Below are 25,556 nucleotides of genomic sequence, written 5' to 3' on the forward strand. Positions count from 1 at the left end.
CCGTTTCCTTCCGTGTTTTCACTCTTTCACCCTCCGAGGCTGATCAGTGGACCGTATAATTAAAATCGCCGCGTTACTTGGGAGTGAAAACACCGCGAAACTCCGTGGAAAATGATAAGATCTCCTACTGTACATGTATCTGATTAAGTGTAATTTATTTGAATACTGTTCTTTTATTGTGTTGTTTCAATACTTTTCAGACTTACTTGCACATAATAAGACTCGTAATCCTTTGACAGCGCAAAAATGCAGTATATGTCAACGTCCATTTTTTGACCGAGTTCTTTTTATATCTTGCTCATTTGACTTCCAACAGTCCCAGTTACTTAAAGTAATATAAACGTTCTGTTTGCTGCGTATATTCAATTAGTTTTACATTAAAACCTGCAGTTTGACTTAAAAAAAAAAATCGCAATAACAATCATGCCAGATAACCAAAAGTAGTCTAAATTACGTCGCTACGAAATTTGCATATCACGTGACTTTCCACATTGAAAAAAATACTAGATTGCTTTTCATACATATAATTTCTAATTATTAACTAAGAAGTTATGGTTTCAATATTTTTAAGCACAATATTCATACTAACACTGTAACTTTCATAAAATAGTTTAATTGAAAGCTGAATTATTATAATTCAGAGTAGGAAATTGATTACGACAATATCTTCATACAGATGTAGATTAAATCAGCGTTTTTTTAAACCATAGAACATGAGTTACCTTCATACTTTTTTAATAAAAATTAAATTTTGTCATAATTTACGATACAATTTAGATATTATCAGGAATGCGGAAAAACAACTGATATGTATCACAAAAGAAATAGTGACAGGGAAAAATATTCACACTTAAATGGTACTCAACACCTGCATATTACTCAAAGCCAATTTAGTTCTCAACAACACAAAAGCTGTATGACATAATTATGGTAAACAAACAACACATGGTGTTAAATCTTAAATGTGTGTGGATATCAACAGGCAATTAACGAATATTAGTTGAAAGGTAAATTAATAAATGAACGAGATAAAGATGTTTTTTTTATTGGATAGGTATTTTTCTTTTCTTTACGAGAACAATTGATTTTTATAAACAAAATAACTGCAAATGTAATTATTTATTTTCAATAGTAGCAATGTAGTAGCAAAGCATACGCCTCAGAGTTCCTCTTTAAGGCCAATAAAACAACACGATCACCAGCGATACTGGCAATAAAACCCTCTGCAAAAAACAAGCAACTCAGCAAAACTCGGCGGATTTTAGCGAGGAAAGCAGTTACGTACTCGGCGGATGTCCCCGATAAATTAAAAAACCCTCAGAGTGACCGAGGAAAGTGGTAGTTCCGCGTGGAGTGTACTGTAACTCAATTTTGTTCGTGCAATGTTGGTGACTATGTAACCAATATGGGATGTTATTCCTGAGACTAAGTCTTATCAAATAAAAGTATTTAGTATTGTTACTGAAAGAAATCAACTATGATGTATGTATTTCAGTCGTTCCCCGTCCCCTACGCCAACATCACCCGGCCCGATGTCGCCCATGTCACCAAGTGGGCTGGGTTTCTCAATATCCATGACAGAGATGATGACTGCAGAATGTGACGGAGACCGTAGCACGACTAGCTCACATGACAGTGCGGGACGTGAGGGCTTCTACATGCTCCGCAAGGACTCTGAGCGACGACTCACTCTCGTACACCTGCTCTCCCGCAATGAGGATATGGCCAAGGTGTGTTTGGACTTGGGAAATAAATAAAATTTAAAGCATAGATAATAGCAATTAGAACTTGTATGTAGTACAAGAATCATAACTCCCAATTGATTTTAGCTCAACTGTTTGAAGAATAAGAAGCCTCTGCCTTAACTACTTGCCCACCATGTCGGTGTCCCGTTTTTGGCATACATATGGACTCTACCAGCGGTAGGTAAAATATACCGCTTTTGAGACCGTACTACTGTCATACTGCTTTCCCGTTGAAATCTACCGCTCTTGAAAGCTTTTTTAAAAAACCTCAAAATTATATCAAATTGGTCTTAAATTTTATTTTAAAAACCTAAAAATTCAATCAACCATGCTAAAGTACCCCATTCATCTGTCACTTTAAATGGGCTGTACTCCGTATGATAAAATAGTGAAAAAAAAATTGTCAAAAACTGACATAAACTTGGCATCGATGTGTACAATGCATTGAAACTTACTAACTGAAGTACCACATAGTTTACAATTTAATCAAGTTGAGCAGTTATTTCGTATTTTTTCATTAAAAAAGATTACTGGGTAAGTCTACCAGGTAGAATTCATTCCTTATGCCTGATTGGCTAGTCGGTGTTATCACGTGATATTACCAAGGTAGATGTATAGCTTAATTATGACACCCAATTAGAGTAAGCCGTCGTAGCTCAGTAGATACGACGCTTGACTGCAATTTTGGCACACGTGTTCAAACCCGATCTCCGACACAATTTTTTTTTTTTACATTTTGGTACTTTTTTTACAATTATGATACCAAAGTGTAACACATTCTATTAGATAATTGTCCTGAGATTCGTTACAGAAAAAAACTTTTTTTGATGCCAACCTGGTCCCTGCAGAGATCGTTGCTAAGTTACCAGTACGGTACAGAAGACCACCAATCATCATTCTTTGTTAATTGGCATCTTACCAATCAGCATTTATGTGAATTTCAAAGACATTATAAAACTGTCAAAACATTAAAGGAAACAACATTTCCAAGGTGTTATTTATTATCTACAGTGTATCAAATTTTATGACATTTGGCAGGAAAATTTACACACACAATTCTGCCGTGGTCTGCACTTACACTCAAACATGTTTTGGCAGTCTGATTTGATTCTGAAAATAAACTAGTTTTTACAAGTCAGAGGTAATATTCCTTCTGTTTCTTAATCAAAAACACAAGACATTTGACAAGACTCTTAGCAAAGACCTATTTTTTGCGTATTTTCCGAAAATCTAAAAATAGTAACAAATATCAAGTTCTTGTTTACATTGTTTCCATCATTGTTTTTGACTGAAAATTAAAGGAATAAGAAATTCTACCGCTTTTGAAACCAATGTATCGCTTTGGAGACCTAAGTCTACCTCTCTGTCATTGCCAAAGGTTCACATGTCTGGTTTTAGGGCAGGTTTGCATTTTAACTAAAACTCCAATACCCCTTATTCAATTCACTTAATACTACACAGACCATCACACAATGAGGTTACATAATGCAATATTATCCTTAAATACAAATTATGGCCCCTGATGGACTTTTGAATTTAAGTTAAAGTTTTAAGGCATGTTAAAGAAGTTTTAAGGCAGTTTAAAGTTTTAGGGTATATTTTGATGTTTATGACTTAAACCCTTCACTCAATTGTGTAAATACTTTGCACAATTATTGACGACCATCTTACGATAAGGTTACTTAATTCCATTTAAATCCTAAATACCATTGCTTGACTTTCTTTTTAGCTCACTTTAGCCGTAGGATTGATGAATGTCAGTCTTCCGTCGTCTGTGGTTCGTCCACACTTAGTTTTTTAATACTACTTTTTTTTAGTTGTCTCATTTTTGCCCCCAGTCATGAAACTTGGTTGGGATGTTTGTATTATGACGCTAATTTCTGTTGTCGTCGAACTACTACCCGAAGATGGCACAGCGAAGATTGCTAGAGGGGGTCGTCCCTGTGAATAAGATGACAAGTACCCAAATCAGACTTCCGATGTTTATTGTCCAAGGTTAAATGACAACTTATAATAAACTAAATATTAAAGTAAATCAGCATAATGATGTAAATGCATGAATATGTAACAATAAGAAATATTAACAATATTTGGGGAATATTGATAATAACAACGCTTAGCAATGTGAAAGGTACCAATAAATATGAATGTATTAAAAAAGGTGCTAAAATGTAGTGACAACAGTCAAAAATAAGAATTAAGTGTTTGCTTAAGAAATTACTGAAGTTATGCAAGTTGCAAATATGATGACAAAAATACAAAATATAATATATAATGTTTATAAATAATATCAAGTTATGATATTGTAAGTTATCTGAGTCAATTCTATATCAATAGACAATCATTCCTGATCATAATATTTGTCCCAGTAATTACTAGGATGAGTTTGAACATGGGGATTCTGGCATGAAAAACTCGGTCACGTGACCCAAAAATAGAAAATTCTTGTTAATACTCGAGAGGCTACTTTTTCAGTCCAAATATCCAGGAAATTTGTCAAAAAGATTGTTTCGATGATTTCTAGCTCAAATTCGAATATGGGTCATCTGGGGTCAAAAACCATGTCACAAAGCCCAAATATGGAAAAACGCTGTTAACACTCTAGAGGTAACATTTTCAGCCCAAATATCCTGGAAATTTGACAGAAAGGTTGTTTCGATGATTTCTAGCTGAAGTTTGAATATGGGTCATTAGGGGTCAAAAGCTAGGTCAAGTGCCCAAATATGGAAAAACGTTTTTAACACTCAAGAGGTTACATTTTCAGCCTGGAAATTTGATGGAAAGGTTGTTACGATGATCTCTAGCTCAAGTTCTAATATGGGTCCTCTTGGGTCAAATACTAGGTCATAGAGCCCAAATATGGAAAAATATTGTCAACACTCCAGAGGTAACATTTTCAGCCCAAATATCCTTGAAATTTGTCAGAAAGGTTGTTTTGTTGATTTCTAGCTCAAGTTAGAATATGCATCATCTGCGGTCAAAAACGAGGTCACAAAGCCCAAATATGAAAAAAAGAACAAAGTCACAGAGCCCAGATATGGAAAAATGTTGTTAACACTCTAGAGGTAACATTTTCAGCCCAAATATCCTGGAATTTTGTCAGAAAGGTTGTTTTGATGATTTCTAGGTCAAGTTCGAATATGCGTCATCTGGGGGTCAAAAACTAGGTCTCAGAGCCTAAATATTGAAAAACCTTGCAAACACAACAGTTACAGGTCAGCGATCTAGGGCCATCATGGCTCTCTTGGTTTACTTCTCTCAAAGGAGCAGCTTGTCTCTGCTTTCGTCTTTTGCTGTCAATCTCTTGTGCTTTCAACAAAAAGTGTTTTTTGCTTATCCTTGGCTAGTTCACCAAGAAAATAATCACAAAGCAGTATGTACACATTGCTTAAAAGACATTGACATTAATGATATCAGTTCTATGGGCAAGTCCTTCATGAAATCCCATGTTAGGTCACAAATTCTGAAAGGACAACTGAATGTTTGTTTGACTAGTTACTATGTCACAAATATGTGCTATTTTTATAGATAGCTGTTAATGATAGTCTTTGAAAATATGAGTTCATATTTGTTATTGAAGATCTGTTGAAGTCCTTGAAAATCAAATACAAGTCCTTGAAAATTCCCTCACTTTTGCCATTGTGGCTGTGTGAACCCAGTACACACTTAGTGTTTAATGTTGTATTTTTATTTGTTGAAAGTCTTCGTACTTAATGAGAGTGATCTGCCTGATGAGCAGATAAAATATTTTAATTGACCTTGACCAATTTGTATACTAAAGAAAAAAAAAAATTATTAACATTAGAAGGAATGTGATGAGTCCTAGACGGGTAAAGGTGATAATATTAGTTGAAGGTGTTGAATGTGATCTGATATTTGTTTTTTAGAGCTTAAGGCAGTTTATTGATTTTATTGGATGGTGCACTGTTTGTTGTTTGTGTATCTATACTAAAAGTTCTTTCAGTGTGCAAGCAATTTAACATTGTTTTGTCAGTGTGCAGGCAATTGAACAAAGTCCTGTCAGTGTGCAGGCAATTGAACAAAGTCCTGTCAGTGTGCAGGCAATTGAACAAAGTCCTGTCAGTGTGCAGGCAATTGAACAAAGTCCTGTCAGTGTGCAGGCAATTGAACAAAGTCCTGTCAGTGTGCAGGCAACTGAGAAAGTCCTGTCAGTGTGCAGGTATCTGTACCAAGTGCTGTCAATGTGCAAGACCCGTGTCCTTACCTTTAAGGTCAAGGTCAAACTTAGTGTTTATTCACAATGGAATGCTGCATATAAGTACATGGAGTATAGGCTGTCATGTCCGGGCTGTAACTTTTTCTTGTTTGGACAGATTTTAAAATGACTTGCCACATGTATTCGACATACCAAGACGACATGTTATGTGCAAGATGGATGTCCCTACCTCTAAGGTGAAAGATACACTTAGTGTTTATTCACAATGGAATGCTAAATATGAGGACGTAAGAGTGTAGGCTGTCAAGTATGGGTGGTATTTTTTTATGTTCAGAGGCAATTTAAAATAACTTGCCATATGTATTTGACACGTAAAGGCAAGATCAACTTTTTATGTACTTGTTCATAGGTCAATGTCACATTCGGGGGCATTCGTCACATACTGTGACAGCTCTTGTTCAATATTCTTTGAGAAACAAGCTATATTGATAACAAAGGTTAGACTCTTTTACTCAGGTGAGCGATTAAGGGCCATCATGGCACTCTTGTTGTGAGTAGCGTCCCTTTTATTAAAAAGTAAACACTTGTTTATTTTCTGAATAAATCATTTTAAAGTAAATTAACATTCAACATATTTACGCATGTGTTAATTTGCGTGATTTAACCTGCGTCAGTTGTTTTCTTCGGTGGATATAGTACTGGGACTTACCATTGCCATGTTCGTCTTCAGTCCAACATTTTCGGCCTGAAATGGACTTGAGAAAAACGACACTTTTAGACAATATAATCTGGGGTAAAAAAAGTGCATCCTATGTATAGTATAATATAGTACTTATTGTTTTGAATATTTGTCAGTATGGGTCACCTCAGGACAAATTTAAGGAAATATTTTTTCCATGTTATTAATTCGAAATTTTCCATCAAATCTTTATAAAACTTCATACATGCCATATCCCCCGGCGGGAGGAAAAATCCCCCGGAATTTCGATCCATCCCCCGGTCTTCCGGCGGGAGATAAAAATCCCCCGGAATTTATAAAAAAAAAAATCTTTTTTTTTTTTTTTTTTAGAAATTTTACATCAGGCAATAATGACAAAGTAAGTGAAACCACAGTATGTGAGTGAAACTGAATGTAAAAAAGACTCCACAAGGGTGAAATGCCAAAAGGAAACTTTTACAACAAGTGATCAATTAATTTGTAGTAATTATCAAAGGCAAAGAAATATTACTATTTTGGAAGGAAGAAATTTATAATATTTATTCTATTCTCTTATTGTCTGAAAGTCATCAAGCTGATAGAATTAAGCACATTTTTTTAAAAGACTTTGAAGGAAGGTAAATTTAATTTAATTGTCTCGAAAACATATTTTTCCAATGACATATTTTGTTCTGCAAGAGCATTACAGTATGACATGACAGTGTATCATAAGAATATGATAAATCATGACTTAAAATAATTCTGTATAATGAAAAAATTAAGAGGTTTTCAAAGCAAACTATATGTGAATTCATTTTTTCGTACTTGCGTTTAAAAATACTTTAAAATTTCGCCAACTTAGACCTGCTAAAAAAATCCCCCTGAATACAACCAAAATCCCCCTGAATTTTCAGCCTTTTGAACAAATCCCTCTGGATGGTCTCCAGAAAATATGGCATGTATGAAACTTGTTCCGAATATTTGCCTGCATTGTATCTAAGACTGTTGTGAATATGATGTATCTTTGTTAAAAAACTAAGTCATGAGGTTAGAAATTTGACAAGATTTTTCCCTGTTCTAGATTTAAATTTAAATTCACCTTTTTAAAAATATTTGTGTGCATGAAATGCATGAGTTGTTTAAGTGTGTCATCTGGGGTCAAAAACTAGGTCTCTGTGGTCAAAAACTAGGTCTCTGGGACTTATCTAATAGAAAAAGTTGATGTATTTATGCATTGTTTATTTTTCCTCACACAAATGGAATATTCTGTTGATCTTCATGAAATTTGATCATGTTATAGTTTCAATTGTTTTGTGAATTAGAAAAGATATCTAGAGATGCAACATTGTATGAATTAGAATGAAACTAGTTGACTTATTGATTTGAATGTAATACTAGATGTACTATCTGTTAGATCTACCAGTTTGGTTTGACCTCTAGTACGTTGTGCAAGGCTGATACCAGTATGTGGGCCTTGTGTTTTCAGGTGATAGAAACATGGATGCAGATGATTCACCGTGATGCCACCATCTCCAACCCAAAGCTGACCCGAGACCACCTGCTCATTCTGATGAAGGCTCTAAGGGACTATGTGCAGGACCAGGACACCAATGTCATCAAGGAGGCCCTAGGTTTGTACAATCTGTATACCGTAAATGACTGGGTATAAGATGATAGGGGGAATTAGACGCAGGGGTAAAAATCTGTGAAAAGTCTGAGAAAAAAACTTTTAATCTATGTTTTTGGTTAAAAGACGCATTAAAAAAAATGTCAAATCGTCTGGCATTTTCGGCCACCATGTTTGTTGACAGTGACAAAAAAAAAAAATCGTGAAAATGGCGACAGTTATCTTTAAAACCATACAATGATAATACATCGTAAACAATAAACTGTCCAGAATGAAAAGTTAAGTTATGCATAAACCTTATATTGTACGGGTTTGTTCTCAAAATGTCAACACCTACAGAAAAGAATAAAGAATGTGACAAAGTGCGAAAAAACAAGACCATTATCGCAACAGGTCATAGTATTGGTATGTAAACAGGTTAAAGGCAGTCGAGTTTTTCACACACCTAATCGTACAACTGACAAAAAATATTTTGACAGTGCCCAACTTTGTTTTTTTATATGCAAGTTTAATTATTGTTCAATTCAATTTATTATTCAAAATAATATTGAATAACTTTATTCGAAAAATATTTTTGTTTAAATTATAAACGTCTTACGATATACCGTATCCCAATCTTCAACTGCCGTTTTAACCCGTATATACTCGATCAATATGACCCGAGTATCATCCCTTTCTACATAAATGTAAACAAACTCTCATCTTGAAATCGACCTCAGAAAAAAAGTTCAAAAAATTGTTACTGGGTATTATACGCAGGCATTTTTTGCATCGAAAGGGAAAAATGCGTCTAATACCCAGTCATTTACGTATAAGGATTTATTTGTAATAATAGTAGGCACATGAAAGTGCCCGGAATAATTATGCCACATCAAAATGAAAATGTCACATTAGAAACATCATAGCACAAGATATGAAGCTTAAACCATATTGCTAGAGAGTACCCTAGTGTTGCTAGAGAGTAATGACTGGGTTTCCCTATATTTCCCTATATAGTTATATACCCTCTTTTTGACTGTCGATTTTTGATATATTTGACATAAAAAAGAGGCATCAACTATCTGCTAGACACTCTGTTCATGCCTTTACTTATTGTAAAAGATTTCTTAAGCAAACAAGTGTTTGTGTTTTTGCAGACACTGTACGTGAGATGATGGAGTATGACCACACAGCCCTTATCGAGCTCCAGCTGGCCCTGTATGTGTTCCAGGAGGCTGTAAGTACGGCACCATCCCTTCACTTTACAACCCTTCTAACCAAAAACGTAGCCATCCTTATATTACTCTACCTACCATTTAATACCCTGCCCTTCAGCATAACCCACTTTCCCATCACCCTGATCTTAAATATCGGGTTAGAATTATACACCTTGGTTTGTTTCCTTGGCTTTATTTCCAATAAGGCACTTCCAATTATTCGATTTGCTTGAATAGTATCATAATCATTATCTAAATAAACCGACTTATAACAGTATGAGCAAACATTCCATCACTATTTCTTTATTTTATCATTACATATATAAATCTCTGTAGAGCTATTATTTTTCAAATGTAAAACAGTCTTCATGCTTAATTCATGTGAATGTGATGCTCTTCAACATCACTCTCTGTCCAACCAATACAACACCCTGCTCTTTAACACCAATATCTGCCCCACCACTACACCATCCTGCTCTTCCACACTATCCTCTGCTCCACCATTTCACCACCCTGCTATCGTCACCACCCTCTGCCCCACCTCTACACCATCCTGCATTTCCACACCATCTTCTGCCTCACCACTACACCACCCTGCTATCGTCACCACCATCTGCCTCACCACTACACCATCCTGCTATTCCACACCATCCTCTGCCCCACCACTATACCATCCTGCTATAGTCACCACCCTCTGCCCCACCTCTACACCATCCTGCGTTTCCACACCATCCTCTGCGCCACCACTACACCATCCTGCTCTTCAACACCATCCTAGGCCCCACCACTAAACCACCCTGCTATCATCACCACCCTCTGGGCCACCACTACACCATCATGCTCTTCCACACCATCCTCTGCCCCACCACTTTACCACTCTGCTCTTTCACACCATCCTCTGCCTCAACACGACACCACCCTGCTCTTCAACACCATCCTCTGCCCCACCACTACACCAACCTGCTCTTCAACACCAACCACTACCCCTACAATACACCATCCTGCTATCATCCCCACTTTCTGCCCCATCACTACACCATCCTGCTCTTCCACACAAGCCTCTGTCCCACCACTAAACCATCCTGCTCTTCCACACCATCCTCTGCCCCAACACTACACCACCCTGCTCTTCCACACCATCCTAGGCCCCACCACTACACCATCCTGCTATCAACACCACCCTCTGTGCCACCACTACACCATCCTGCTCTTCCACACCATCCTCTGCCCCACCACTATACCACTCTGCTCTTCCACACCATCCTCTGCCTCAACACTACACCACCCTGCTCTTCATCACCATCCTCTGCCCCAACACTACACCAACCTGCTCTTCAACACCATTCTCTACCCCTACAATACACCATCCTGCTATCATTCCCACTCTCTGCCCCACCACTACACCATCCTGCTCTTCCATACAATCATCTGCCCCACCACTACACCACCCTGCTCTTCCACACCATCCTCTGCCCCACCACTAAACCACCCTGCTCTTCCACACCATCCTAGGCCCCACCACTACACCACCCTGCTATCAACACCACCCTCTGTGCCACCACTACACCATCCTGCTCTTCTACACCATCCTCTGCCCCACCACTACACCACCCTGCTATCAACACCACCCTCTGTGCCACCACTACACCACCCTGCTCTTCCACACCATCTTCTGCCCACTACTACACCACCCTGCTCTTCCACACCATCCTCTGCCCCTACTACACCATCCTGCTCTTCCACACCATCCTCTGCCCAACACTAAACCATCCTGCTATTATCACCACCCTCTGTGCCACCACTACACCACTTTAAAAGACATTTTTTTTTACTCTTTTCTCTTTTCAAATGTTTATTTACACAATTTGCACAATTTTATTGGCTTACCTTCCTCTAAAGTGGATGAAAAATCTGCTATCAGAAATGATTACTATCAGACGAATAGAGAAAATGGAATGAATATCAAATTTCCAAATATTCAGATTTATTTCCATTTGCATATCACTTTTTGCTAAGGTTCATGTTTTCTTTAGGCATTCATCAAAACATAAAATACATCATCATTGTAATAAATCAAGACTAAGTGATTTTTTCACATCTATATATAGGTGAAGCTTGACAAAGAAACAGCATTGTTTATCAGTTATTTTTAGCCATGGTACATGTATTTCAGTTGTAGAATGCATCCTTTTAAAGGGCAAGCCATGGGTTCGACTCCCAGCGGTGGCAACATTATGTGCAATTTTGAGCATTGTCAGTATGTTCATCAGGAAAGCAGTTCATCTTTAGACTTTGCAAATATAACCTAGTGAAAAAGTGAATCAAATAACATTTAGACAATTTATTTTTGGCAAATGTTTTAAACAAAACTTTCAAAATGCATACATTTTGTAGTAATAAAACATGATATTATTGCACAAACTATTTTAAAATAGACAGTGTAATAATATCAAGTTGAATTACAATTAGATATACATGACAACTATTATAAAATAAAATGCTGTTACAACAGGAACAGGCAAGAATCTCCACAAAACTTAATTTTATATAAATCAATACTTCGATTGATAAATGACTAGAGTTAATGACTAAACCATTTAACTCTTAGAGTGCTGTCAGAATATATTGTACAGGTCTTTGGGACCAGTGTAGACCAATTGTCTACGCTGTTCACTGCTTGGACACTAAAACCTTACCTACTGACTCGGTAGCCAGGGAACATTTTAAAATGATAGATTGGACTGGAATATGTTTAAATAGACTAAAATCATATAAAAAAGCTTAGACTGACTGATAAAAAATTAATACCATTTTCTTTTTTAAACAGTAAAACAGCAAAACTTTAAGTACACTAGTACCTTCATTAAATAGTTTCCACAACTTAATTTTGTTAACAATTTTCAGTGTTTTAAAAAGATCTGCTGTATTAGATCCACTGTTCATTCTGTAAAAATCTCAAGCACGATGAAAAATAATCAATATAACTTTTAATAGAATACATTGTCTTATTTCCTTTTCTGGACTCGACTGGACTACAGTGGTTAAAAAATAAGTATTAGTAATATATTATTTAGTTAATGCATCTTCGTTATGTAACCCAATGCATCCTTGTCAAATTCCAATATGCACCAGCGATCGTTTAGTTGCAACGACATCTTTCTTACTTTAACTTTCAGGTCAATCTTTTTTTCTGGAAGTAAACAAAAACATTCAACATTCCTATTGCAAATATTGCAATATTGAATTTTTCATGAATGGCATAACCATAACCATACAATGCTGTTTTGTTATAGAACTTAACTGTTACACTGACAATGATCTACACAGTTCTCCTTTCACTTTCATTAAAATTGACAGGAAGTTAGCGTGCACCTGTTCCCTGCGCTTTTTAGACCATGTGGTACGAAAAATGTTTAATTTTCTGTTAACTCATTAAAAGCTTATAAGATTATTTTTTTTAATTAACCGGAGATATAATAAAGCAACTTAAAATAGATGAACAAAATATATCTTAGCATTGTTGTTTTTCAAAACCATTGCACTTAGCGAAAAAGCAGAAGGTATCCGTTAATTTGCATAATGGGTGGAGTTAATATTACATTAATGAGTTTAAGTGCTGCTAATTGACATGGTTACCGATCAGATACCAGATCGATAATAACTTGTCACTTCGGGTGTTAATTGATGTTGCGGGTTAAACAAACATTCAGATCCTGCATTGAGGCTCCTTTCAGATGATACCGACTCTCACACCGAAATATCTCAGGTCAAAACTGACGCATACTACAAATGTATAATGCGTCAATTTCGGTTCATTTACGATTTCTGTGCGTCAGAACCCGGACTCTCAGGTCAATTGAAAGCCCTGCAGTTTAATGTCACAGCAATTAAGCTTTTTGCCATTGTTTCAACTTGTCAAACCGGAGACATTTGTAACTATGTGACGAGTTTGGACACTACTAAATTATTTAAATTATCGTTTTCATCACAGGCCAGAGATCGCTAAAAATCTGATTTTTCGAATTTTGGGGCATAAAAAAATTACGGTCGGTCGGGTTACAGGAAACAGACCTATTTTTTTTTTAGGCCTAACTTTTGTTACGGTTGATATATCTTGACTCTACTTGGTATTTAGGAAAATTTATGAAGATCTAATATGGGATTGCATTTGTGGTCAATCGGTTTAAGGTCAAGGTCAATGTTACTAAAATATAGAAAAAACAGCAAAAGCAGTTGAAATCAAATTACTTTAGTTTGTGTTGACATATCTTGACTAAACTTTGTATTTAGGAAGAGTTTATGGAGACCTTTAATTGGATTGAATTATGGGCTTTTTAGATCAATGTCAACGTCACTAATAATTAGGGATGGCAAAGAGTACCAGAGTACTCAAGTCACTCTATCACTCCTCTAAGCACCCGAGTACTTGAGTACTCAAACAAATTTTGTTTATAGAATTCCCCAAAATCACGATTAACAGATGTAAGTAGCAGATCTGGCGCGTTTCCAAGCAGACAATTTACGATCCCTATTATCCCCGCTGTGTACACAATTAACACTAATAAATTAATTGACAGTTGTTGTGAGAGTTGCAAACTGTCAACAAAGGGCCCTAATTTGCAAATAGCACTGATGTCAATTAAAGAAGTTTTGATAGTGGTACATCTCCTACAGAATTGTACTGTTTAACAATTAGAGAGTTTTCACAAAACAGTGGACATTGACGAGCAAATTAGTAACGACCATTACGTGCAATGGTTCCTGAATGGGAGTATTTTTTTTGCAATGATTATCACAATTGATTGGTGGATATCCTGATCATGAAAAAATGAATATTAATGAGGAAAACAATAAAAGTTCAGTGAAAAACTGTCATTTTAAATAGTATTTTGTACAAAAAACAACTAAACAATTCTTAAATAATTTTCATGTATTGTAATTCTGAATGTAATCATTATTGAGTGTTGTCTCAATCATCTGGACGCTCGAATATGATCCTAGTTTTACTTTCCATTTATATTGTAGTACATATATAGGTATAAAATGAAATCAAAATGGCAAATTAAAAGCATGAAACAACATTTGTTTTCTTTTTATTAATTTCTCTGTTAAGGTACATAATGAAATGGCCAATATTACAACCAACACAAACTTGTCTTTCCCAAAAACCAATTTAAGTTATCCGAGTAATTGAGTACCTGAGTACCCGTTCGGAAGATTGTCTGAGTACTCCAGTACCAATATTATTACTTGTTGCCATCCCTACTAATAATAGAAAACCGTTGAAATTTAGCTAATCCTAGAACATGCTGCAATGCCCATGCAGGGAATGACACTCCAATGGGGCCATTTAACCGGGAAATTTCAAAATATGCTAATCTTAGAATTTCTCATTGTTTACAAATATCAACATCATTTTGTTTTTTCAAAATATATAGCTTTTTGTTGGAATATATTCTTAAATTTCAACCTTTTCTATAATAATAACTAAGGAAAACAAAAACAAACATAGATTTTGACTCATCTATTGTACAACAACACAGGAATCTCAAAGCATGAACATTATATCAAGACATGGAAAACATTTTATAGCACATACCTAGCACATGTCATTCATGTCAACTTTGTTGCTGTGTATTGAGTTTGTTTGTCTTGTTTTTATAATGATTTGCCCCTAATGCCAGGCAAATGGTTTATATTATTTATTTAACAAAAACATTGAATATTTGAATACTGATTTTGACATTTGAATACCAAACATTCGATCAAATATTCAAGTATTTGAATATTCCTGTGCAATTCAATCTATAAGGATGATGCGAATTTTTGTCAGTCAAAAATCCAGAATTATATGACTAAGAGTCATGGATGTTTAGGGGAATGTTGTTGGGGTGATGAAGTTGTACCCCTGGGGTTTATTTCCTGCTGCACTATTTAAAACCAGAGTTATGTCAAAAATAGCAAAAATTGGCATTTTAGGACTTGTGTCGGTATGAAATACATATTATTTCACCTAGAGTCATATAATCTTAGGGGAATGTTGTTAAGGCGATAAAAATTGTGCAACTGGGCGTTTGTTTCCCGCTGCACATACTCAGTACATTTGCATATAGGACTTGTTTATCTTGTGTCGCTCACAATTTCAAAGTTATTATTCATTTATTTGATGTTAATAAATTGTAAACCTTATAATTTTAATGTACATTTAAGGAAAATTGGTCAAGGTTGTGGTGACCTTTGGCTGAATATCCATTTCCAATCAAAAACTGAAAAAGGCTAGGTCTCAGGGACCTCATACTTGGTAGGCAGATTGGTTAGGATCAAGAGATGAACATTATTGCATTAACACATGGGTTTATATTTACAATCTGCCAAGCTTAGCCAGTATATTTATGTGAAACAGATCTATCTGACAAGATCAAAACAATACTTATCAGTTAAATTTACTGGGTTTATTCAATAATTCACCCTTTAACATGTGTTTAAGTGTTTAAGCTTGTAAATGAATACATGTAGAAAATGTCAGAACCCAGACTACCAGGAGGGGAACACCCATCCCAAAACCACCCCCTATGCCCTGAGACATATCCAGCGACTCTGTAATATGTCATTGATAATGCTATATTGAAACTGCTTAAAAATATTTGAAAATGTTTAAAGAAGAATATTTTAGTTCTGTAGTTTCCCAGAGAAATTTGGAAAAACACAAAACTTGGTTTAAATATAAACTTTGAAAATTGGGCTGATTTGAATATTTAGATTTCCCAGGTATATAGTCAAGTGTTGACTGTGTTGTAGGTGAGTGGTAACCTGAAGGGTCGTGATATCCAGCCCCATTGGATGTTTGCTCTGGACAACCTGCTGCGCTCTGCCACCCAGGCTGCCATCACTGTGTTATCACCAGGTAACATGTGCAAGCTTCCCAATAAAACATATATGCTTTATTATCAAGGGCAGTAATGTCAGGTGCGTCCATGCTTCCCGGTTCATTGTTTTGAGTGATAAACGTCCTTGGTTCGGTGAGTATTACCACTGTTTTCTATATGTTTCAACGATAATTTTTAGAAACGACCTTGTGCACCGAATGAAGAGCAATTGCTCGTTTACGAAGACGCTTGTTTTGGATCAAAACAATGTCTGTATTAAAATATCTCGTGAAAACAATGCACGTTCTTACTAGGCTTCCCGACTCACTCAATGCATTTTTTGCTTCAAAACAACTATTTAATACCGTTCTCTTGCGTACAAACCCCACCCGATGCTTTGTTTTGGGCAATAACAGTTATTGCTATTGATTTCTAAATGCAGACCGCCAATTTTGGAGTTAAATAGGCTCATTTACGAAAATGCTTGCTGGTTCATTCTGTACATTTTTAGAACCTAGGTTCATCCCAAATCTGGAAGATCTATGGCACATTAAAATAACGAATAAAAGGCGTCGATTTTTTTAAAATGCATGTATATGTTCTAAAGCACGTCAAAGAAAGGTAATTTTGTTCAGGCAGTGTGTGTATACCTCGTGATAAATTGCGTTATATATGCTACGTTGGAAGGCAACTTTTTGCTTAAAATGAAGACTTAAATCGAAGATAACTTTTCAATCACTGCACCATTTTAAATGAAACAAAGGGCAGTCTATGCCTCCTAAGGAGTTCCGCCTTCATTGTTTTACCGGAGTTTGATAAGGTGATTAGTTTAATCAATCACTTCGACAAACCTGTTTCCAAACTAATGTTTTGACAGTGCTCTGTCAGACGGCCATATTGTGAAAATTTTTGTCAAAGTGTTTTAAGAAACTAAACTCTCAATCAAACACTGGTAAACGACCGAAGGCGGTGCTCCTTTAGCGGCGTAGACTGCGCTATATTTCATTTAAAATGGTGAATAAATAGGAACGTTATCTTTGTTAAAAGTCTTCATACGAAGCAATTTTTTTTTCCGACGTAGTGTTTATGACAATATTTATCACGTGGTATACACACTGACAGGGCTCTCTACTTAAAGTAGAACTGTCATTATTTTTGGAGGTTATATTGTAAGTCGAGACACGGTAATGTCTTTACATAAAAGAGTTTTAAGACCTTAAATTGTTGACTGTTTCCTGCAGGTTGCGTCTCTTTTTATTTCGATTGCCAAAGTAAACATATAGCACACTATTTAAGGTAAACTCTTAGTTTCTTTTCATTGCTATTTCCTAAAAAGGTAGTTTTAAAAAATCCACAATTTTGCCTTACATTATTACATTAGCAATTTTAAAGGGGCTGTACTCCGTATGATGAAATAGCGAAAAAGAGAGAAAATTGTCGAAACCTGACATAAACTTCGTATCGATTTGTACAATGCATTGAAACTTACTAACCGAAGTACCACATAGTTCAAAATTAATTTATTTTTCGCAGTTTTTTCGTATTTGTTTCAATTAAAAAAGATTACTAGGTATGTCTTCTTAGTGGAATTCATTCCCGTAATGCGTGATTCGCTAGTCGATGTCATCACGTGATATAACCGAATAGATAGTCAACCACTAAAGAAGCGACCAAACACTCTAGAAACAGGTATTTCACGTCTCTAAACACAAAAAAACACATTAGAAACCCCAATTTGGACTCCTCAATTTCTTACTAATTTCCCTAAAGTCCCCCGGGGACCCTACCCCCTACAGCTCGAAAACGGTTAAAGATATTTTTATGCGTTTTTTTTTATATAAAAGGGCGTAAAAAAAACCTGCCATAGCACAAACAGCCAACAATTTCCAGTGCTCAGAAAAAAAATAACCACGCCGGAAAAAAAGTCTTAAAGATAACTTTTTTGTACCCCCGGAGAAGGGAGTGGTAACATTTTTCAGACCCATTCTTGACACTGAACACGAAAATGAACACGAAAATCCACGAAAACCACGATAAATTTGAGAGGTCGAAACTGACCAGGGCGATAATGACCAGTCTAGCGCAATATTAACCACCTGGGATCTTTCCAGTGCGAAAATGACCATTTTCAGCGCAATAATGACCAATAGACTCTAACCAAGTCAGGAATATAGCTCAAGTATTCCAACCGTTTAGGGTCAGCCTTCGTAGCACAGTGGAAACCACACTGGACTGCAATTTTGGTGACACTGGTCCCAGCCCGGTCTCTGACTCGATTTCTTTTTCTACATTAATGATATGAAAGAGTAAAACATTTCCTTAAATACTTGTCTTGAATTTCTTTACAGAAAAAAATCTTTTTTGGTGCCAGTCTGGTGTATAGTGCCTTTAATATATAAAGAACCTCTATTTTTATTTTATCATCAAGTATTCATTTATTTTGTCGTTTATATGGACTACCTTAAAACATCTTGTTTTTGTCTATTTAGATTCATGTTTGATCTCTTCTTTCGTTTCATCTTTTATTCCCTGAAAATATAAATTATATATCTGTACACCCTCTTATTTAATTATATAATTAACAAAATTAACTTTTGTGAAAACTAAAACAAAACGACTGGTAATTCGGGTAAATACAGTGTGCCATAGATCTTCCAGATTTGGGATGAACCTAGCTTCTAAAAATGTACAGAATGGACCAGCAAGCATTTTCGTAAATGAGCCGTTTTAACTCCAAAATTAGCTGTATGCATTCGGTAATCAATAGCAATAACTGTTATTGCCCAAAACAAAGCATCGGGTGGGGTTTGTACGCAAGAGAACGGTATTAAATAGTTGTTTTGAAGCAAAAAATGCATTGAGTGAGTCGGGAAGCCTAGTAAGAACGTGCATTGTTTTCACAAGATATTTTAATACAGACATTGTTTTGATCCAAAACAAGCGTCTTCGTAAACGAGCAATTGCTCTTCATTCGGTGCACAAGGTCGTTTCTAAAAATTATCGTTGAAACATATAGAAAACAGTGGTAATACTCACCGAACCAAGGACGTTTATCACTCAAAACAATGAACCGGGAAGCATGGACGCACCTGACATTACTGCCTTTGATTATGGTGCCTGCAAACTAATTTTGTTTCACAAATTTATCCTCTATCTGATGAGCTTGTTAGTTCCAAACCATTTTCACTGAAGATTACTGTAGGTTAACACTAAATCTGTATGTTTGCACCAACTTGGAGGGTTAATAATACCCAGCTTTACCAAGTTTTGAAGGGGCATATTGTTTTGGCACTGTCTGTACCTTCGCCACATTTTTTTCTGTTGGGAACCATATCTTGGTAGGGTTTAGTCAGTATAATGTTCAAGGTTGAGCAGAAGGTTCCCCTTTATAAAATCTTGACAGGTTGTCTAATTAGGTCACATTGGGTCTAAAACTAGTTCACTAGGTCATGTTTAAGAAAATTATTTGGAACACACTAGAAATATTTTATTTGGTCATGAAACTTTATCAAAATGTTTTCCCTGATGAATTGTAGAGCTGATTTGAACTAAGACATGTGGTATCAAAAACTAGGTTAATAGGTAAAATTTTCTGGGTTCTTTTGCTTGGCTATTCAAAGAAAAAGGAGCGCTATACTACTCACCCTAGCTTCGGGGTCGGTGTCACACTTTGGTTTTGGATGAAAACCTTTAAGTCATTATCCCAACAAATACATCATATATTACATTGAAACTGATGATATGTTTTCCAAACTATATAACCTACTTCATTAATTAAGTTTGATATCACTATTATGAATATAATGCAAATAATGGGCTTTTATCATTCGACTTAGAAATTCTGGTGAAGGTTTTGCATGTAAGCACACATACTGTATTATATCATGTATAGGACGCTAGCATAGATAGGACACAGGCAAAAAAATAGTTGAAAAAATGGGTAAAAACCCTTAATATATAAGATAGGACGCAGCAGAAAAATGTCAAAATCGGAGCCGAAAAATCGAGGTTGGTAAAGTATTTATAACGTATATTGAAGTAAAAAAAAAAAAAATGTATATAAGGCATATTTCGATAACTGTCTTGTGTATTTCGATAATTATCGTCGTATTTCGGTAATTTAGCATTTCGGTAATTTAGTGTACACAACAATGATATAAGTCTTGACATTTTGAGAACATTCACGCATATTATAAGACTTATAAAAATGCTGTAATAGTCCCAACACGCCTTCTGACTGACAGTCAACCGTTGCAGTAGTTCGGACATGCCTTCTGAATGAAGTCAACCGTTGCAACCGCTGCATAACTGTGTATTGTCAAAACTGATGATTGTTTTGATAAGGCTTGTCGCTGCGCGGAATAAAGCATGTCGGGCATAATTAATGCGTGTCGGTAATTATCCTTGCCAGTGGAAGGCATGGCGGGTAAAGTGCGAACAAACAACCATACGGTAATACCATTGCAATAGTTCGATCTATTGATGTTGTCTAATGACAGACAGCGGGTGTTTTTCACACCTTCGCACATTTAAAAAGATTTGATAGTGACAATAATGCTACTTTGCGTTATGCACATTCCTTTATTAATTTTTTAAAACAATAACATACAACAAAATGTTTTGTAAAATATCGAAACATTAAAATCATGAACAACGATTAATTGATATTTACCTCCTTTCCCCATATTCCGTTGCCGTTATAACTCAATCCAGTTAAATGCTGACTCACATCAAGTTTTTGTGAGTACCGTCCCTTTTGTAAAAAAGTAAACACTCATCTTTGTTTTCAATTTATTTCTCAATAAATCATTTTAAAGTAAACATTCAATATATATCTGCGTGTGTTAACTTGCGTGATTTTACCTATGTCAGTTGTTCTCTTCGGTGACGCAGTACAGATACTTACTATTACTGCGTTCTTCCCTGGTCTGATATTACGGCTGCGAAACAGTGGCTCCAGCTCTTTTAGGAGCTGTGTATAAAAAGGAGCCAACGACACTTCCAAGCTAGAGCAAAAGAACGGATATCATCTTAAAACGTAAGTATGACTCGTTATTTTATCTAATATCACAATTATGAGGGCTTATTTGAGAAATCGGGGAATGCAGTGCCATATAAATATGTTTAATCTTCACACGTATTTGGATTATTTTGTAAACATATTGTTTATGGAGTTATAAAACCGATTCTCCCATCAAACACATCAATGTTCACAAACGAAAGTAGAACATTTTCACCAATTTTCAGCTGAATTTCACTCAAGAAGCTTACATTTAAGATAAAGCCAGTATTATCGAGTGCTTTTATTTTGTCGGGAATAAAAATGACCGCCTGATTACCGGAATAAGCATGTTTATACTCCTTTTCTGGGTTGAGCTGGAGCCAAAGCCAGGGAGCTAGAGCCAAAGCGTGGAGGCTGAGCCAATACGCTGTATGATAATGCCTGTTTTGATGAGAAATATCGGCAAATTCTGAACGATAAATTCTTTGTTAATAACAATTATTGCATAAAATGTGTGTTTTCGGTCCACTATCGTGGTGTGTTAAAATGCAATTACCCGAGCGTTATCGGTAAAAAAAACGTGCATTATTCAGTAAATTCACGTGCCCTTAATTCCCGGCTTTTCATAAGCTCTATCAGACCCCGCATCATAACAATGTAGACTGAGCGACCTGGTTTCTTACCGAAAGTGAGTCAACGATGCAAATATTGCACTAAAACATATTTCAGCATATATAGCTGTATACAAACATTAAAGAAATGAAATAAACCACATATAATTTACATATTTCCTTCTGAAATATATTTTCCTGGCAAGCTGATGTGTGTTTACTAGATAGTACTTTCTGCAGTTGATTTGACTATTTGTTTGCTCTAAAAGCACTAAATTAAGTCTAAAACGTTTAACTCCTCCCAACTTTAGTCATTTCTGTTGATTTTATTCAGAACAAACGACTTATATGGACAATGATTCCATTACTTCGTATGCAATCAAAGAGTTTTCAAATATATTTTTCTCTGTTAGATGCTGAACATTTTGTCCAGAACATTTTAACATTTTTTCCCGGTTTAAATTAGTTGCCAAAACATATACTGTAAATGTTAAAGTAGGAATATATCGATAATTATTCGATTACCCGATAGGTATTGTGTGTAAATAATCCAGGTAATCCAGTAAATTACTAAAAAAGAAAACACTTTCCAATCGACTGAACACTGAAAAAAATGGCGTTGAAACAAAAATGAAACTGTCGAGTTTCTTTGCAGCCCTATTCGAGCTTAATGTAAAACTTTTTCAGTGTCATCGATCGTGACGTCACACAAGTACATGTTATTGAGGTTATTTTGAACTAACTGTTTCTGTATTTTCGTGACATTAAACAGCTTTTCAACAAAAAAGTTACTCATGGTGTGTAATTTTATGCAATAATGGTTAATTATTATGAAGCAATTTTGTGTCAAACTGTCTTCATAATATTTGTTATCTTTTATTTAATAGTTCTTAATGTTTTTGTCCCATAAGTCTGATGTACATATTGTCTCTTTTGCTGTTCAGATGTAAATCTTTTATTCATATGAAATATATGATATTTGGTATGAAAATTAATGTTATCTTATGAGGAATTCATTTATATTCTTTATAACAATGAACCTTTAAATTATATGCAATATTTCATACATTTTCTTTATTTCCTTTTACATCTGAAGGGTTTCATAATGGTTTTTAATTCTTCAACAAACTGTTATTTCTTGTGTCTACATGTTTTCTTTAATTTTAGCACCTTCATTATTTTATGTTCTAACTAATCTTTATGCAACAGGCTTAGCTAGACAAGTTTTGATAGCTAAGCCAGAGTGAGACATTTCAGACATTCTTGTTACTTCTTAACCTTTTAAAACAACAATATGTTTCATATAAAAGCCTAAGGATCACTTTTATTAAGGACTTCGAATTGTATGGTGTTCCATTACATTACTTTATACTTTGTGTGTTACCAAAAGTCAGGACATTGTGTTACAAATATTATTTTCGACTTTGTGTGCTTTACCAAAGTTATAATAAAGGACATTGTGTTACAAATATATATTTCTAGGAACAGTTTTATAAGTGTGTTTAATAATTTGTGTTACAAATTTAAAATACTTTAACACTTGTGTTACAAGAATCATTGATGACACTTCAACTGGTGTTCCATAGAACTGTATACATGTGATTATATTCTGGACGTTATTAAAACTTTAAAACATTCATTGTGAGTTGCGTCAGGATTTGAACCCACACATTCACGTCATTATAGTTTGGTGGATGAATCTGGGGCACAGCACTGTTTAGCTGCTGTGACTTTCCCGGTACCTCTGAGTGTGTGGACCAATCAACAGCCAAGCGAGAAATTTCCATTATAAAAGAAACTGACGGACTCCACAATGAATTTCAGCCATTTCCAAAAGAGTAACCATCATCTTTTTTACCCTGTTATCATGATGTGCCAGCCATGCCGCAGTCATTCTTACCACCACTGCAATCGGACCAATTCCCCTGGTACTCCACACCAAGCCAGGTCAACATCTTTTCGCAAAAGTCAGATGCAGCTGCGGGACCGTATAAGAATGACTGCCTTCATGAACAGAAAAGACTCCCAAAACATGCCATTTCACCACCTGGACGATGCTGACCTGCAGAAGTTGCGCTTCAACTCTTTGACTAGAATAACATCAAACTGTGAGGCAAATTCAAAAAACCCTCAAGAAAAATTTCAGGCAACTATTGAAGGTCATTGTGCAGCAATTTCCTTCCTCAAACTCCAAAACAATGACCTCAAAGTTAGTGACCAAGTGCATTTCAACAAAAACATGGAACTATCAAAGCAGCTGGACCGTCAATCTGAAATACACACAAAGGCTATGTCAAAACAAATAAAGATAAATCAGGACCTCACGAAGAAACTTGACCACATGGTATCAGAATCAAAAAAGGCTACAAATACAGAAGAGATTGCTCCACTAAAACTGCTCAACTCAAAGCTTGTTGAGAGACTCAACAAGGCACAAAAACAACTACAAGATCTAAATCTATGTTACAACCAGACCTCACAGACACGACAAAAAATAATTGAAAAGGCCAGACAGGAATTGAAAGATATGGCAAGCGAAATCGTTGTGCACCGTTATGATGACTACTGGGACCATGAGGAAGGAAAACACAATTGCCGGCAATGTGGCAGTCAGGAATACCATTCAAAAGATGAGTGTCTTGCTGTAGATGAGAAGTGTGGGTGCTGTAACAGAGTCGGACATTTCACTCTTTTGTGTAAACATCTATATAAACAACTGTAACAGGCAAAAATTTGAATTATTAAATCTCGAGATAATGTTTTAACGTTTGGGGTCCAAACTTAAATGTATTTGGGGGGAACTATTATGAAGCAATTTTGTGTCAAACTGTCTTCATAATATTTGTTATCTTTTATTTAATAGTTCTTAATGTTTTTGTCCCATAAGTCTGATGTACATATTGTCTCTTTTGCTGTTCAGATGTAAATCTTTTATTCATATGAAATATATGATATTTGGTATGAAAATTAATGTTATCTTATGAGGAATTCATTTATATTCTTTATAACAATGAACCTTTAAATTATATGCAATATTTCATACATTTTCTTTATTTCCTTTTACATCTGAAGGGTTTCATAATGGTTTTTAATTCTTCAACAAACTGTTATTTCTTGTGTCTACATGTTTCCTTTAATTTTAGCACCTTCATTATTTTATGTTCTAACTAATCTTTATGCAACAGGCTTAGCTAGACAAGTTTTGATAGCTAAGCCTGAGTGAGACATTTCAGACATTCTTGTTACTTCTTAACCTTTTAAAACAACAATATGTTTCATATAAAAGCCTAAGGATCACTTTTATTAAGGACTTCGAATTGTATGGTGTTCCATTACATTACTTTATACTTTGTGTGTTACCAAAAGTCAGGACATTGTGTTACAAATATTATTTTCGACTTTGTGTGCTTTACCAAAGTTATAATAAAGGACATTGTGTTACAAATATATATTTCTAGGAACAGTTTTTTAAGTGTGTTTAATAATTTGTGTTACAAATTTAAAATACTTAAACACTTGTGTTACAAGAATCATTGATGACACTTCAACTGGTGTTCCATAGAACTGTATACATGTGATTATATTCTGGACGTTATTAAAACTTTAAAACATTCATTGTGAGTTGCGTCAGGATT

At 35.4% G+C, this 25,556-nt stretch overlaps 1 protein-coding gene across 10 annotated transcripts in view; it reads left to right on the forward strand.

The window, feature by feature from the left end:
- LOC128238309 (mitogen-activated protein kinase kinase kinase 15-like) overlaps positions 1-25,556 on the forward strand; it is a 280,117-nt gene that overhangs the window by 222,042 nt on the left and 32,519 nt on the right. For all 10 annotated transcript variants that reach the window (XM_052954094.1, XM_052954098.1, XM_052954095.1 and 7 more), the window contains 4 exons: positions 1,496-1,730; positions 8,106-8,250; positions 9,383-9,462; positions 16,241-16,346. In XM_052954094.1, coding sequence (XP_052810054.1) covers positions 1,496-1,730; positions 8,106-8,250; positions 9,383-9,462; positions 16,241-16,346 — 566 coding nt within the window. The remainder of the gene's footprint in view (positions 1-1,495; positions 1,731-8,105; positions 8,251-9,382; positions 9,463-16,240; positions 16,347-25,556) is intronic.

Source organism: Mya arenaria, chromosome 6 (genome assembly GCF_026914265.1).
Source record: "Mya arenaria isolate MELC-2E11 chromosome 6, ASM2691426v1".
Taxonomy (NCBI): Eukaryota; Metazoa; Mollusca; class Bivalvia; order Myida; family Myidae; genus Mya; species Mya arenaria.